Raw genomic sequence first — 15,108 nt, forward strand, 5'->3', positions numbered from 1 at the left:
CCGGAGAGGAGCCCCGGTGGGTGTGGCCCCGTCTTCCAAAGGGACGATCTGAGACTCAGTTCCCCGCGGGGTCACTTCCCACCCCCTCTGCAGGGGGCTCTCCCCCAGGGAGTCATCTCTCTGTCGGCTGGTCGCGGGCGTCAGGGTCGTGAGGCTGATCCTGATCCTCAGGCCGCCTGCCATCCTGGTCCCTGCACGGTCCCAGGAAGGGCCGTTTGTGCTGGGGTCTGGGGGGCTGCCTCCGGAGGCAGCCCCCGTGTGGCTGTCCTGCTGCAGGCTGGCCTGGTGCCGGCTCCCGAGGGGGTGGCTAAACTGACTTCTAGACTGAGGCCTGTCCCCAAGGTACTCTGGGCAGTATGGCCACTGTCTCTCTGTGACACCCTCTTCCCTGGGGGAGGGGGGATTCCAGCCTTGCAACTGTTTGGGGGGCCACTGTTTGGGACGCCCGCTCTCCGTGGCACACCGGTTACATTCTGGGGGAGTTTGGGACAAAGCCTCGCCCACCAGGGCCGAAGCTCACCTCCCAAGGCCCAGAGGGGACTGTGAGGGCGCAGCAGCCCCCCTGGATGGCCCCTCAGGCCCTGCGCTCCGGCGCACCCGACTGCGCGTCCGTCCGCAGAGCTCCTCAGACGCCGCGGGGAGCGCGCCCAGCGGGTGGGGCTCACACCAGGCCGGGCATCTGCGCCCGCAGAAAGGGCACGGAGGCGGCGGCAGGGAAGGCAGCCAGCGGGTAGGCCAGGGCCCCTGAGAAGCCGAGCAGCGGCGGGGGCGGAGCGGGCGCAGCAGGCGCCAGCGGGAAGGGCAGCGCGGCGGGAGGCCCAGTGGCCGCGGCCTGGGGGCTCTCGTGGTAGAGCACGGGCACGCGCACGAGGCGCTGGGCGCCTGGCGGGGACAGGCTGGCCGCCTCCAGCTCGGCGGCGAGCTGCCGCTTCCACTTGTTTCGGCGGTTCTGGAACCAGATCTTGACCTGCGTCTCGGTGAGCTGCAGGGAGGCCGCCAGGCCGGCGCGCTCGGCGCTGCTCAAGTAGCGCTTCAGGTCGAAGGTGGACTCGAGCTGGAAGACCTGGCTGCGCGAGAAGACCGTGCGCGTCTTCTTCTTGCGCCCGCCGCCGACGGCCACTCCACCACGGGCCTCCCCAGCCGCCGGAGCTTCGGCCAACTCGGCCGCCTCCTCCGCGCCGGCCGCGGGGCCCCGCGCCGCCAGCTCCGCTGCCTCGCGCAGCACCGCTCCGGGCCCGGGGCCCCGCTGCCAGGCGCCCTCAGCGCGGCCCACGTCTTCGCCGGTCTCCGGTGAGTCCCGGTCGCTGGCTGCAGGAGACAGAGGGGCACACGGTTGGTTGTGCGGCCTGCTCCCCAGACCCAGGCACTGAGGCCATCCGCGCCCACCACGCCGCTCGGTCGGCACCGCTACAGGCCGGGCCGTGTTCCTGGCACAGCCACCCCCTCCCCTTGTCACCCATAGCGCACCGCCAGGCCAGGGGGCACATCGGAAGGGGGATGGGAGAGGCAGAGCAGCAGGAGGTGGGCACCAGCCACTGAGCCGCACCAGCGTGCGGCCAGGTCCCACTCGCGAGGCGGAGAAACACACAGAAAAAGAAGACTGACTTCCTGTCACCATTAAAACGCACGAAGGCCCTCAGGCCACCTCACAGGGGGCAGATGTCCCTCAGAGAAATGCTCTGCGCGCTGGGACGCAGCAGACACCCCCTCGCCCCCCACCCCCGCCCAGACCCAAAAGTTTGTGATGAGCCGCTGCGCCGCCTCCCCAGCACTCTCCGGAGCAGGCGAAGTTCCCGCCTGCACAGAAACCTTCCTGCAGAAGGAAGAGGAGCAACTGCAAACGGCCCCTGAAGAAAACTACGCGCCCAAGGGGCACAGGGATGCCCACTCAGCCCCGTTTCTCGACCTTCCAGCCCACAGGCCCCAATAAGCACCCAGCAACCCACAGTCCTGCTTGAGGGAACGCACACCGCTGACACTCACTCGGCACAAACAGGCAGCGTCGAATCCCACCCAAACCCACGAGGCCCTGCAGCCCGAGGGGTTCAGGGTCTGGAAGTCTGCAGGGGGCCCTGACCCAGAGCCCCAAACCGGGAATTCGACCTGCCCTCCCAGAGGTGAGGAGATGCCCTGGGTGGGCGAGCGGCAGATGCTCCCCTGTGCAGGACCCGGGTTCCAGGCCTGGCTCCAGGAGGCTGGGGCCCGAGCACAGGGCCACCTCAGGCCCGTCTGCCCCTTCATCTGGCCTGGGTCTCTGTGCAAAGGTCCCCGGGGGGCAGTCCAGCTGGCATTTGGCAGGGCAGCTCTCAGAAGACCGTGGACTTGGCAGCGATGAGTCCCCAGTGTGAGTGCCTGCACCGGTGGGCGTGTGCGGTGGCTTGGGCTGTGCGGCCGGGTGCCCTGGGAGTGTGCAGATGTGCCCCATAGAGGTGTGCAGATCTGCATGTGCCCCCCGCCAACCCTGGTGGCTAAACCCTCAGGTGCCAGCAGAGGGGTCAGGTTCCAGGCTGGCTCACCTGCCACCAGATATGGGGAGCCTCTGCTCCCCACAACACCCAGCACCCCCAGACTCATAGAAACTCATGAATTACCATAAGGTGCCAAGCTGGCGCACAAGCTCTGGTGTAAACGGGGACCCTACCCCCTAACCCGCTTCGCACGAAATGAGGTGCTAGCTGCGTCCTGGGGACTGATAGGGCAGATGGGCTGCAGATGGGGGTGGGGAGAGAGGAAGAGTTTCGCCCTTCAAGACCCTCTTCAAAAACCTCCCCCAGAATGGCCCTACATTAGATCCCTTGGTTTCGGGGACGCACCGAGGCCTGCCCACATTTACAAGAGGGTTGGAAACTTTCTGAGTGTGTCCTCTGAGACATGTCCCCGGAAACACACCAGAGAGGGGATTGCCCGAGAGGGGAGAGCTCTTTGCCCACCTACCACCAGGCACACAGACGCGCCCCAGAGCAGAACGGGCTCCAGGGTGGGAGCTCCAGAACCAGGGGCTGGGGAGCTGGCCTAACGGTGTGCGTGTGTTGGGTTGGGGGCGGCTGGCAAAGCCTGGGCATAAGGTTCCTGGTCCTGATCCTGGAAAATGCTTGGTCTCCTTCCCAGGCGACTCCCTGCAAAGGGCATGTCTCCGAGGGAGGCAGTGGCCCAGAGGAAGGGAGCAGAACTGAAGGGGTTCTGAGGCTGAGAACCCCAGTCCCAGCCCCCCACCCTCAGCAGGGAACAAAGGCAGGAGAGGGGGAGGAGCAAAAAAGAAAGCGAGGGGAGAGGTAGGGGCTTCAGAACAGGCTCCCCTGCCACCTGGCACCCGCAGCCGTCCCAGGAGCTGGGACTCCGGGGCACGGACCCGGGAAGACCACCCCGGCCCCCGTCCAGCCCACAGCAGGGGTTCCCTCTGCCCCTCCCGGTGTTTCCCTGCCTCTGATCCCCACTTCGTCCTTCCTTCCTTTTTCCCCCTGCACCCTCTCTTTTCTCCCTCACGCGTGGGTTTCTTTTTCTGCATCTCATTCTCCGCTTTTCTCTCCCAATGCCCCTCCCTCTTCGACCCCCCCCCCCCCCCCCCCCCCGCCACAGCCCGTGTCTCCTGGTCTCTCTCTTCAGCCGTCTGTCCTCCGCTCTCCCCTGGTTCCTCTCCGCGGCTCTCCAGCCTCCCCAGCGCCCGCCGGGCCTGGCGATGGGTCTGGGCAACCTCGCCCGGGCGGCCGCAGCCCGTCCCCGAGAGTGGCCCTCCAAACCCGTCCGAGCAGGGTCTCTGCTGGGGCCCCCCCACGACCCACACACAGCCACACACGGACGAGGCTGATCCGGAAAGAGCGCAGACGATGCGAAGTCCCTGGAGCAGACGCGCGAGGAGGTGTCCGAACCCCGCTGTCTGGCCCGCCCATTCGCGCGCCCTCACTCACTGTCCGGACTGAGGCCGCCTCCGTAGCCGCTGTGCGCCCGCGGGTACCAGCGCGTCGCGCGGCCGCAGCCCAGAGCGTAGGGCGGTCCGGGGCCGGGGGGTGGCCGGGGACCGAGGCCCAAGGAGCCAGGCCCGAGCAGAGCCCGCGCCCGCGCCTCCCCGCCGGGGCCCGAGCCCGCGCGCAGCTGTCTTCGCCGCTGCAGCCGCCGCCGCCGCGCCTGCTCCGCGTCCTCGTCCTCCGGGTCGTCGTCGTCTTCCTCCTCGTCCTCGCGGCCGCTGCCGCCTTGTGCCGCGCGCCCCGCGCCCTTGGCCTCCGCCGCCAGCAGGTTCTCGATGAGGAAGGAGGAGGCACGGGCCGGCGTGGCGCGCCCGGGCTCCGTCAGTTCGTCTGGCATCGCGGCTGCGGGCCCGTCGGGCTCTGCCGGGCTCCTCGGGGGTCCCGGGCGCCCTGGGCGGGGCCGGTCCCTGTCCCCACTCCGAACAGCAGCGCGCGGCTCCCGGGCGCACACGCCGGCCGACCCTGCAGCCGCTGCCCGGAGCGCTGGCGTCGGGCCCCGCGCAGGGCCGGGCCGGGAGCGGGTGCGCGCGGACAGCCGGCCAGACTGCCGCCGGGCTCGCCTTTCACGTCGCCGCTCTGGTCGCCGCCCCGGCCGGCCCCGCGGGGGGCGGGGAGGGAGGGGGAGGAGCCAGCAGGGGCGGGGCGGGCGGGCGGCCAGCTCGGCCCGGGGACGACGCGCGGACCCCGGAGCCGCCGCTGCCCAGAGACGCTGCGGGGTCTGGGCGCGCGGGCGGTCGCGCGGCCGGGGACCCAGGCTGGGAGTCGCGGCGGGTCCGCCCCGCGTGATCCATTCCCGGGGTCCGCGCCCCCCGCGCCGGGGGTGGCGGAGGTGGGACCTCGGCTGGGCGGCCGCCCATTGGCTGCGGGGCCGGAGGAGAAACGGGCTGGCCAATCAGCGCGGGGCAAGGGCCGTAATTACCTCGCCACCCGGAGAGCGGTGAGTGCGCGCGCGCGTGCTGTGTGTGTGTGTGTGTGCAAGTGGGTGGGTGTGCAAGTGGGTGTGTATGCGCTGGGGGGGGGGTGCGCGAAGATCCCGGGGTTCCCACGAAACCGCTGCACCCCAGTCATTTTTTCGAGACCCCGAATGTCACGCAAACTTGCGGCAGATTTTCGCGCTCACACTGATGAAACGCGTTATGTCGCGTCACGGAAGTTTCTGGTTCCCCGGCTCGGTCTCGGAGCCTGTGCCGCTGCTGCGCCCATCGCGGTCCCGCCCTGAGTCCTGCAGAGTGAAGGCCGCTCTCCACCCCCCCCCACCCCGACCGCCACCCGGTCTCCCGCCCCGGGGGCCCTGGCCTCGGACGGGGGCTGGAGATCCCGCCCAGCCGCTGACCCTCCGCGGAGGTCCCCGGGGGCGGGCCCGGTCCGTCTCGGAGCCTCCATTTCCAGGGCTGTGAAGCCGTGGGGGGCTGCCTTCGGTTCCTGCAGCCGGGAGCGCGAGGCAAACGCGTGCCCCTCCCGCGCCGCCGCCCTCGGAGCTGCGGGAGTGACCTTCAGAACGGCCTCCCGGGGCCGGGGGATCGAGGGGCAGCCAAGACCCCGGTCGCAGCCGGGCCGCGCCGGCTTCTCCCGACGCGGGTATTCGCGCTCGAACCCCATCCAGCCGGGCTCGGCCAGCCCGGGGCCCCTGCCCGCCCGACCGCTGCCGCTTTCTCCGAGGGCGGCTGCAGGCCGGCGCTTCCCACCGGCTTTAACTTCCCCAAACAGCCGCGCGGGAGGGAGGGTCCTCATCTCCGGAGGGAGAACAGGGGCGAGGACAGACTACCCGGGCGGGCCTGGAATTCGCTCGCCCGGGGCCTGGGGCCCTATCCGGGTGCCGTCCGTAATCCGACGGGAGAGCGCAGCAGTGCGCGGGGTGGCCGAGTGCCCGAGGCTCAGCCGGGGAACCAGCCGGCTGCGGCCGCCGGGACAAAACGGTGTGCCTCTCGGGAGCGACCGCGGTGTGTCTCCGGGAGCCAGTCACGCCCGACGCCCCTCACCTGCGTGCGTGCTCGGCCCGCGGCTGCCCAGTGCCGGCGACCTCGGCTGAGAGGGGCTTTTCCACGCTCAGGACCAGACGCTGGGGTCCCTTCTGTCCCTCACAGCCTGCCCCAGGCGGGACAGAGACCTCAGTGGCACGGACTCGCAGTGTTAACTTAGGCCTGGCCGCAGATGCGCAGGTGGAGCTCCACGCATGACGACCCCCCCCCCCGCTGGGGTCTTGGGAAGAGCTGTGGTCCTCCCCAGTTCTGTCCCCTGGGGCACCCCAGCCAGAGGGGCCAGACCAAGGGGAGGACTGAGCTCCCTGATCAGAAAGAGAATTACTGGTTCCTGGCCCGACACCAGCCAATCCCAAGGCTTCTGACGGCGGGGAAACTGAGGCCAAAGAGAGACCAGTTACAAGCCTGGCGTGGGAGGAGAGCCTTTCAGTCAACAGCCACTCCGCCAAGTTGCCCTGGGCCTCCCACCAGCCGGCCTCCTCTTGACCCCCGAACCTGAAAGGTTGGGGCCACCGCCCCCTCTGGTCTGAGCGCCTTCCGAGTGGGGTTTCCTCTGAGCCGGTGCCGGGCTGCTGGCCCCGGGGAGGGCGGTGCACTGCTCCGGTCCTGCCCCCTCTTTTGTCAGCCACACTAGTACGTGCCCTGCCTGTGCTGGGCAGTTGGGTCTGGGGGGGGGCGGGGGGGGGCTGGCGGGTCTGCCCACTCACTGCCCTTACGGGCCGTGGGGGATGGGAGGCCAGGGGCTGAGGTGAGACTAACCAAGCAGACGGTGGGGGGCCTTCTTGGGGCTGCAGAGGGCACGTCATACCTACTGATGCACCGAGCAACGTGCGGCGGCCCTACGTTGGGTCCCGGCACCTAGGGCCCCTCCAAGCTCCTGACCGCCCTGGTGGCGGGAGCGCAGGAACCAGGCAACCAGCAGATGGTCTCCACTCCGGTGCCGGGTCGGTTAGGGAGGCTGGAGTCGCCTGGCGGTGCAGGCCTCGCTTCTGCTCCTCGCTGGTCGCGGCGTCGCCAGGGTCCAGGTGAGGAGGCGAGAGGCTGAGCTCTGACGGGGCGGACCGGGCTCCCCTCACCGACGAAGCTTGCGGCGGGCAGAGGGGGCCCGCAGCTCAAAGGGAGGAGGCTGTGCTGGGCGCCAGGACGCTCTCCTGACGGGCCCCCAGGACTCCGAGCAGGATTTCTGGCGCGCCCACGCCCAGAGCCCACGTTTCTGGTCACCTCTGGGCACTGGGCAGAATTCCGAAGCCTCAGGACTCCCCAGGCAGAAAGCTGTCCCCGTCAGGGTCTCGCTGCCTGTGTGCACCCCAGCCCCAAGCCGCAGCGTCTGGTCCTCCCTCCCTCCCTTCTCCCCGCCCCCACACATGACGCCTCTCCCGGCGCACAGGCCTCCACGGAGTCCCCGCTGCTCTTCTCACGGGGACAGTGGGCAGGGACGGTGCCTCGTCTGTCACCTGTGTCCCCCTGGCCTGGCTCCGGGCTGGCAGCCACAGGTGCTCCACACACCTGAGGGTGAGCCGGGGCCTGTTTTGTTTTGTTTTAATAAACTGCTTCTTTGGGAATAATTTCAAAGAATGTCCACTTTTAAATTTCGATTTAGTCTTCACTTCACTTCCAGCATCTGTCATCCCAATGCCACTTGTCGGTCACTTTACAAAAGCCTTCCATGCCCCTCATTTCCCACCCGGACGTGGAGCGCGTACGAGGTGTTTCCACGCTGGTGCGTGGAACGACGGCTTTCTCCACCACCGTGCATTAAACCCACGGTCACGCGCCTTGTTCCAGCTCCCACACCGAGTCACACAGAACCTGGGGGTGTGAGGGGACCCCCGTCAGCGTGCTCACTGGTCTGAGGCCGGGGACAGGGTGGTGCCAGGGCACAGTGGCTGGGCCCCAGCTGGCCTGAAGGCGGGGCGGCTCCTACACTGGGAGCTCGCTGAGGGACCCGAGACGGGCCTCCTCTCTGGACGCAGCGTGGGGTCCCCGAACACACGTGTGGGGGAACCTGGCTGCGAGTCTGAGCAGCAGTCTGCTGTCCTCCGTCTCGGCCACAGTGGTCCCTGGGGCTCCAGGGGGGCGGCTTGAACCTGCCGCTCAGGAGGAGGACTGCCGGGCCACAGGAACCTGTGCCCGCACGTGGGGACACAGCTGACACCTCCGGAGGCCTTCGGGCTGCCACCAGCTAGTCCCCGTGGTGGACGCTGTTGATGACCCGGCCCCCGGCCCCTCTTTGTGGACCCCAGAGCTGTGTGGACGTGGCCCCCAAGGGAACTCCTGGGCGAAGGGTCCCGACAGGCAGGCTGAACGTCACTGAACACGTCAGAAGGTCCCTCCTGTTGTCACCGGCGCCCGGCCTGACCTGGGTCTCCTCCTCGCCCGGCAGGGGCATGTGGGCGGGAAGCCAGGCTGCTGTGAGTTCAGCCCCCGGTGGGAGCGGAGCAGGGATGGCGGGGGCGGGGACCACCTGCGGCCCCCGGCAGGGCAGGCAGGCCTGGTGCACGCAGGATTCTCAGTTTGCACAGCAATGAGGAGCCACCACGGCTGTTGGAGCGTCCACTGGGGGAAGTGGGAGGGTTGAGCTGGGCTGGCAGGAGCTGGCTGGAAGTGGCAGCAGGAGTAGGGTGACAGCCAGGCCTTGCGGTGGTCCAGGAGATAAACAGCACTGCCCCCCCCCCCCGCATCCCCGCCACAGTGGGTATGAGGGAAGGACACTTGCAGGGAACCTAGCTGGCACCCGAGGCACCTGGCCGTGCCTGCTGTTCCCCACTCCAGCCCCGATGGGGGTGTGTTAGGGGAGGGCCCCAGGGCCCTGCTCCTGGCCTCCCAAATGGTCTGCCCCCCACCTCGCAGCCTGCGGGCAGCGTCCTCACAGCCGTCTCACGGGCTGGCAGGCACCAGCCTCCAAGTCTCCGCTCAGCTGCTGAGCCCTCTCTGGTCCTGAGCAGGTCACCGCCCCTGGGGACCCCAGCTGTAACGCCGGTGCGGGAGGAGTCCGGAGACCGTGCCCGAAAGTCTCAAGTAGAAAAGGGTCGCTTTGAAAAAGACCAAATGCTCAAAGATGGCTTCGGGTGCCTTTTCTGGCCGCTTCCTTCCGCCTTCTGTGGAGAAGTCTCCGCTTCAACGCTGGGAGGAGGGGCCCTTTCCCAAGGTGTTAGGTGGGTCCCACCCAGAGCTCCACTGCCAGGTGGGGGTGGGGGGCTGCGGAAAAGCAGGAGGAGGAGGAGGCTCCCTCGCATTCCTGGCACACAGAGGGGAGGGGGCAGAGCCTCAGTTCCCAGCAGGTGACTCCGCCCAGCCAGTGCCGCTGGGCCAGCTGCCCTGCCTGAGCTCCCAGGCAGGGCCCCTTCCCATTTACAGCTTAGAGCTGGGAGGGGAAGCTGGAGCAGAGGAGGGGGCCACCACTGCCTGTCCCCTCAGTGGAACAGCTCTGACAGAGCACCCCCACCCCCACCCCCACCCCCACCCCAGCAGGGCTCAGAGTCAGCCTGGCCGCTCGGCCTCAGCCCTGCCCTTGGGGTCCCTGAATGAGCGCCTGGAGCTGGTCTCCGGCCCTGTGTTCACCCCCACCCAGGGCTTGGTGGCTGTGTGTGTCTTGTCCCTGGGTGGCAAGCACCCACGTGACCCCCACCCCTGCAGTTGCCCAGCAAAACCCGGGCTTTGCTAGGGGCTCTCACTGGTGAAGGGGCCCGTCCCTTCTCTGTGGGTGGATTTTTTTCTCTCCACATTTTGTGGGGTTTGGGGGAAAACCTTCAAAGATGCACGACCCTGGTGAGACTCGGCCAGAGACCACCCCTGACCCAGCAGCTAGGCGCCTCCGTCAGCTCCGGCTGGATCACAACCGCCCACAATCCATCCCTCTGTCCGCCTGTCTGTCTGGGGTCCCCTGCCTACCCAGAGGGGCTCATGGTCATTCTGAATTTCCGTCCCAGCCCTGCCACCGACCAGCAGTGAGACCCAGCGCCTCCCCTCCTCTGGGAACAGGCCCCTGGGCTGGGACAGGGAGACGAGGTCCGTTGGGAGGGAGGCCTTGGTGGCAGGAACTGCTCTGTGGACCGCCCGACGCTGCCCGATGGTGACGTCACGCCCCTTCCCGCCTTGGCGAGGGCTGAGAAGCTGTGGTCATGGGGCTCGGGGCTCGGGGTTCGGGGACGTCTGGTTCCAATAGAAGGAGCACCTGGAGGTGGGAGCAGGCTTGGGTTTCCACAGCGGAGCCCAGATTTGTGCTCTGAGTTATCCGAACCACGGGGGACCTTCAGGCAGCTCGAGCTGCCCGTGACCTTGATTGGAAGTGACTGGGGTTGGAGGTGTGAGGCTGGAACAAAGGGCTGGGCGACCAGAGTGCAGGGAGCCTCTTCCCAGGAGCCGGCGGGGACCCCGCCGGTCTGGCCGGCTCGGCCCTCCCGGCCTCGGCGCGGATGCCTGTGGCCTAGCGGGGCCGCGCTTGTGCAGCTGGAATGTTCGCGGCGGGAATGGTGGTCACCGTAGGAGAAGGCCGGCCCTTTCCACCCCCAACCGCAGGGCTGGTGGGGCGTGAGGAAGCCCCGGCCCCCCCCCCAACTGAAGCGGCAGGTTCAACAAGCCCCTCCCAGGCCAGGACTCTGGGGGTCTGACCGCGTCGGTGCCCCCGCACCCTGGGAGGACTTCAGCAGAACAGGGACACCAGACGTCACTCAATAGGACTTGGGACTGCAAAAATCTGAACCCCCACATGCGACTCAGCAGGGAGTGGGTGTGTTCACACTGCCACCTGCGCGGCTGGGAAAATAATGGGGTGCTCCGGACAGTAGGGGGCCCCTGGAGGAGCAGCTGAGGGAAGTCAACAAAAGCGGGCCCAGGATGTGTGTGAAATGTTGGGGGGCACAAAGAGGCGCTGAATCGCCCCGAAGTTCAGGTGCCGGAGCCCTGATCACCAGTCCCTGGAAAGTGGGCCTTTGCAGAGGCAGGGAGAGAAGATGAGGTCCCACCAGAGTGGGGGGCTCCCATCCAACAGGACGCCTGCTCTGACGTGGAGAAGACCCTGCAAAGAGACCATGGGTGGCGGGGTGGGGGCGCGAGGGCTGCAGCCCCGCACCTCCCGTTTCCTGCAGCCCCTCCCGGGCTCCCGGAACACCCCCACCCCCACCCCCTCGCCCTCACCAACACCTTGGCCTTGGATGTCTGGCCTCCAGACTGGGAGACACCCCTTCCTGCTGTTCTCAGCTCCCCGCGTCGGGTCCTGTGTTCGGGCAGCAGCCCCTGGACACAGCACAGAGCACGCACCATAGTTTGAGGAAGGCAGGACGGCGGGGGGCTGTGAACGCCCACCCCACCCACAGCACGGTGCTGGAGTCGGGGTGGGACTCCCCTGGTCACTCCTCTGCACGGTGTGAGTTTTGTAGCAGGTGCAAGTTAATTTTTACAGATTAAATGGGAGAAGTGAAAGCTCTCTGAAGTGATGCCTGGGAGAGGGGAGCCCTTAGGTGCTGGCAGATATGAGACCAAGATGGGGACCTCTGGCCACCGGCTGTGGAGTGAGGGTGCAGAGAGCCCCAGAGGTTCCCAAGGGCCATGGCGGTGCGGAGGGCCTGGAAGGGTCAGGAGGCAGCTAAGGGGGGAAGCCCCCCACTGACTGGCCAAGACCGAGGTGCAGACCAAGGGGGAGTCCACCGCAGCTGTCCCCCAAGGCCAGCTGGAGGTCCTGGGGCGGCTGTCCCCATTGTGGGAGGTGGCAGCAGGCTGGACCTTGCAGTCAGGCCCCTGGGCAGACACTGGACCACTCTGAGCCTGGACGTCCTCGCTGCACAGAGGAATGAATGGCCCCCGGGCAGCCCAAGGGCCACAAGCCACCAGGAGGCCTGCGCACGGAGGGCAAGCAGCCCTGCCAGCTGCCGACTTCACTGGCCTCCGAGCCCCGGGGGAAAGAAGTCTCCCTGGGGTGTGAGTGCTCGGTGCTCTGCCCAGAGGGCTTGAGGAGACAGGGTGACGAGAGGAGCTGGCACAGGCCACGGGGAACCGCTCCGCCCTGAGCCCCCACAACCGGCCTGTGGGCGCCCCCACCACAGCACGCAGGGCAGGCACCAGCGGGGACTGGAGCACACCGAGGCCCACACCCATGCACACGCAGCCACATGCAGAGTCATGTTTGCACACACGGGCGCTCACACACACACCACGTATACACACACCCACACTCACTTATACATGTCCCCCAGTCCCACACGCTCACTTGCACGCCCATGTCCACGTATGCACACGGCAGGCCCCCGCCCCCCGCGTCCACACCCTCACCGTGCTCAGATGGGCACCCGAGCACCACTGCACGTCCAGGACCCCTGCACTCCTGCGCCGACCCCTGCTGTGTCCACCACTTGCATGTGGACCCCAAAAACCTCACGTGGACCGCCATGTGCGTTCACCTGTGGGCCTGGCTCCCCACACTGTGCCCCCAGACCCAGGCACACAGGGACACACACAGGGACACACACAGCCCCAGCAGGGGCAGGGGTTGCTCCCCTGCCTTCCTCTCCCCCAGCGTGGCCTGGGTTCCCGGCGCCTGGCTACGTGCCGGCCCACGCACATGAGCCACCCTCCTGCCCCTCTCTTACTGCCACTGACCGGCCCCCTCTTTCTGATTACGGCACGTAGCCCCGAACCTGTGTCACTGGCCAGGACCCATGCCACTGCCTCCTCAGGCGCTGGTTCTCAAGTTTCTGACGGATGGGCCCTGCAGCACATGTGTAATGCACGTGCGTGTGTGTGAATGCACGTGCGTGTGCCTGGTTCACGGACTGCCTTCCCAGTGGGGGATGTGGGGCTGCCCCCCACGGGCAAGGGGCTGCTGCTCTGCCAGGAGGTAGCACAACCCCTTTCGTTTTTCACATTTTTCACGTTTTGCCAGACCAACGTATCACGTGAGCTGCTGGGAGGTGGCAGTGACACTCCCTTGGCTGGCTGGCTGGCTTCTGTGGCCAGGACCTCGCCTGGCTGCGGTGGGCCTGGCGGTCTGGGGCGGACAGCAAGGAGCGAGCACTGCACTTGGAGTCCAGTGGGGCAAGCTCCATGGCTGCTGTTCACCCCAGCTCCGGTTTCCTCCCCCATGGGCTCCGTGACCCACGTTCAGGTCTCAGCCCACGAGACTGTCATCGGCCTGAGCACCAGGAGGGTGTCTCAGCCCCCAGGCTCCCGGCCCCGGGCCCGGGCTCAGCACAGAGCGGGGAGGGCAGCCAGCGTGCATGCTGAGGGCTTGTGGAAACTGTGGCCTCCTCGCCCTGGGAGCTGGCCCTCCCAGACCAGGGGGCCTCTCAGCAGGTCCCAGAGGGATGAAATCCGAGCCCAGGGGCGGGGGAGGTACAGCGGCGTCATCACGCACCTGCTCTCTCATCATCCCCACAGAAACTTGGGCCCCAGCAGAGTGCTGGGTACAGGCCTGGCTGGGGAAGACCCCCGCTCTGCAGCTCCGGCCACGGGGTGTCCCCCGGCACCTGGACCTGCCCCAGCCGGCCTTGGCTGGTCTCGGCTGGTCTGGTGGCTGGAGTGTGACAAAGGTTCTGAGGCAAGCCCTGGGGGGGTTCTGATGGGGTGTCAAGCTGTGCTGAGTGACACGCCCCCTACCTTTGACAAGACCCCCACACCCTCCGTCCATCACAGAAGGGACACGTCTGCAGGGCGGTTGGACTTCCCATTTCTCATGCAAGTCCAGCCTCCCTGTGGCCCCGGGGCCTGGTCTGAGCCCTGGAGCCCAACAGTTGCATCCCCCCCATCTTGGCTTCCTCTGCCCATAGCTCCCCTTACCCCCTCCTTGGGGCGAGCCCACCTGGGGCCAGCCAGCGCCTCCTTGGGGGCAGTTGTGCGCACTGGCTGGGGACAGGCGGGGAGGGGTGTCGGGTGGTGCGGGAGGAAGCCGGAACCCTGAACTCCCAGGCCCATCTGGCAGGCACACACACAGCAGCCCGCACCTGCACCGTCGCCGAGCCGCAGTGGCTTTCCTGCCGGCCCCGTGCCTGAGGAGGGGTGGGTGGGTGGAAGTCCCACCGCCCGGTTCCAGTCCTGCCTGGACCCTTCAGTTAGAGGCCTGTGTCCGTCCCCTGTATACAGATACCACATCGCTGCCCTCCGCTCCGTGTCCGTGAGGACGAGGGAGCCCCCCTCCGGGCAGCGGGCCCTGCCTGCTGGTCCGGCCCTGGCTTCACTCAGCCCCTCGGTCCACGTGAGCCACGGCTGCGGCGGTGGGATGAGCCGTCCCGCTATCAGCTGTCCAGGGCTGCAGTGACCTGGGAAGCGGTTTGCAAGGCGGGGCCTGGTTCTCGGTCCGCGGTGATGCCGGCGTCCCTGCGGGACTCATAGCACGGGGACGGGGATTACACACCCCTGCTTGAAAGCACTTCCAGGGGATTTGTCCGAATCCCTTCGCACCACGTTCTGCGGACCAGGGGGCGTCCTGGAGCAGCAGGGTCTCGGACCCGAATCTGCGGGAATCCCCTCGCTTCTCTGGGCAGGGGCGGGGACCGGCGGCTGCCAAGGCTCATCTGCTCCGCAGGTTGGACGGAGCCCTGCAGCCGGGCCAGGAAGGGCCGCTGCCGTCCCACCAGCGCCACCGTGGGGACGCTTCTGGAACTGACTTGAAGCAGCAACAGGCTTTGGGGCACAGACCTGAAGGCATGCGTTTCGCCCCTGGGTCCCCACACCCCACTCCGTTTCTGTGACAACCAGGGGGCCTTGAACTAAAGACTCTGGCGTGGTTTGGGGCGCGCCATGGGGCGGAACTGGGCCCAGGCGTAGAAGCACCTCTTCCACTGCCCCCAGAGGTCGTGAGCCGGGACTATCTGGAGGAGACCCCCGGCCCCCCACCTCCGGGGAAGGTGGGACCAGAGCCGGACAGGGAGCACACTGTGGGGCACACTGCTGGGGCCGGGCCCTGGTGAGGTGCGTGGCAGGCACTTCATTCATTCCCTCCGCCATTTGATCAGCGACCACGGACGTGAGGCAGCCGAGCAGCGAGCCCATTCTGGACACCTGGAGCCCCACGGAGGCGGGCCAGCCCTCACCTCCGTGGGAAGAGGGGATGGGCAGCGTCCACTTTCCACGGTCTGATTACACATGGAGGGAGTCTCTGATGAACCCACGTCTCCTGGCCCATGCGGTCCCACTTAGCAGAGCAGGAGGCTGGGTCTGAGCCCCAAGGAGCTTGG

General features: G+C 67.6%; 1 protein-coding gene across 1 annotated transcript; it reads right to left on the minus strand.

Moving 5' to 3' along the window:
- Positions 1-259: 259 nt before the first annotated feature.
- HMX1 (H6 family homeobox 1) lies at positions 260-4,466 on the minus strand. The gene is made up of 2 exons (XM_037126937.2): positions 3,906-4,466; positions 260-1,308 (listed from the first exon to the last, which is right to left on the minus strand). The coding sequence occupies exons 1-2, from the start codon at positions 4,297-4,299 to the stop codon at positions 662-664; spliced, it is 1,041 nt and encodes a 346-aa protein (XP_036982832.2). The 5' UTR covers positions 4,300-4,466; the 3' UTR covers positions 260-661.
- Positions 4,467-15,108: the final 10,642 nt, after the last annotated feature.

This window comes from Artibeus jamaicensis, unplaced genomic scaffold (assembly GCF_021234435.1).
Source record: "Artibeus jamaicensis isolate MK-2021 breed Jamaican fruit bat unplaced genomic scaffold, CSHL_Jam_final contig_76, whole genome shotgun sequence".
Classification (NCBI taxonomy): domain Eukaryota; kingdom Metazoa; phylum Chordata; class Mammalia; order Chiroptera; family Phyllostomidae; genus Artibeus; species Artibeus jamaicensis.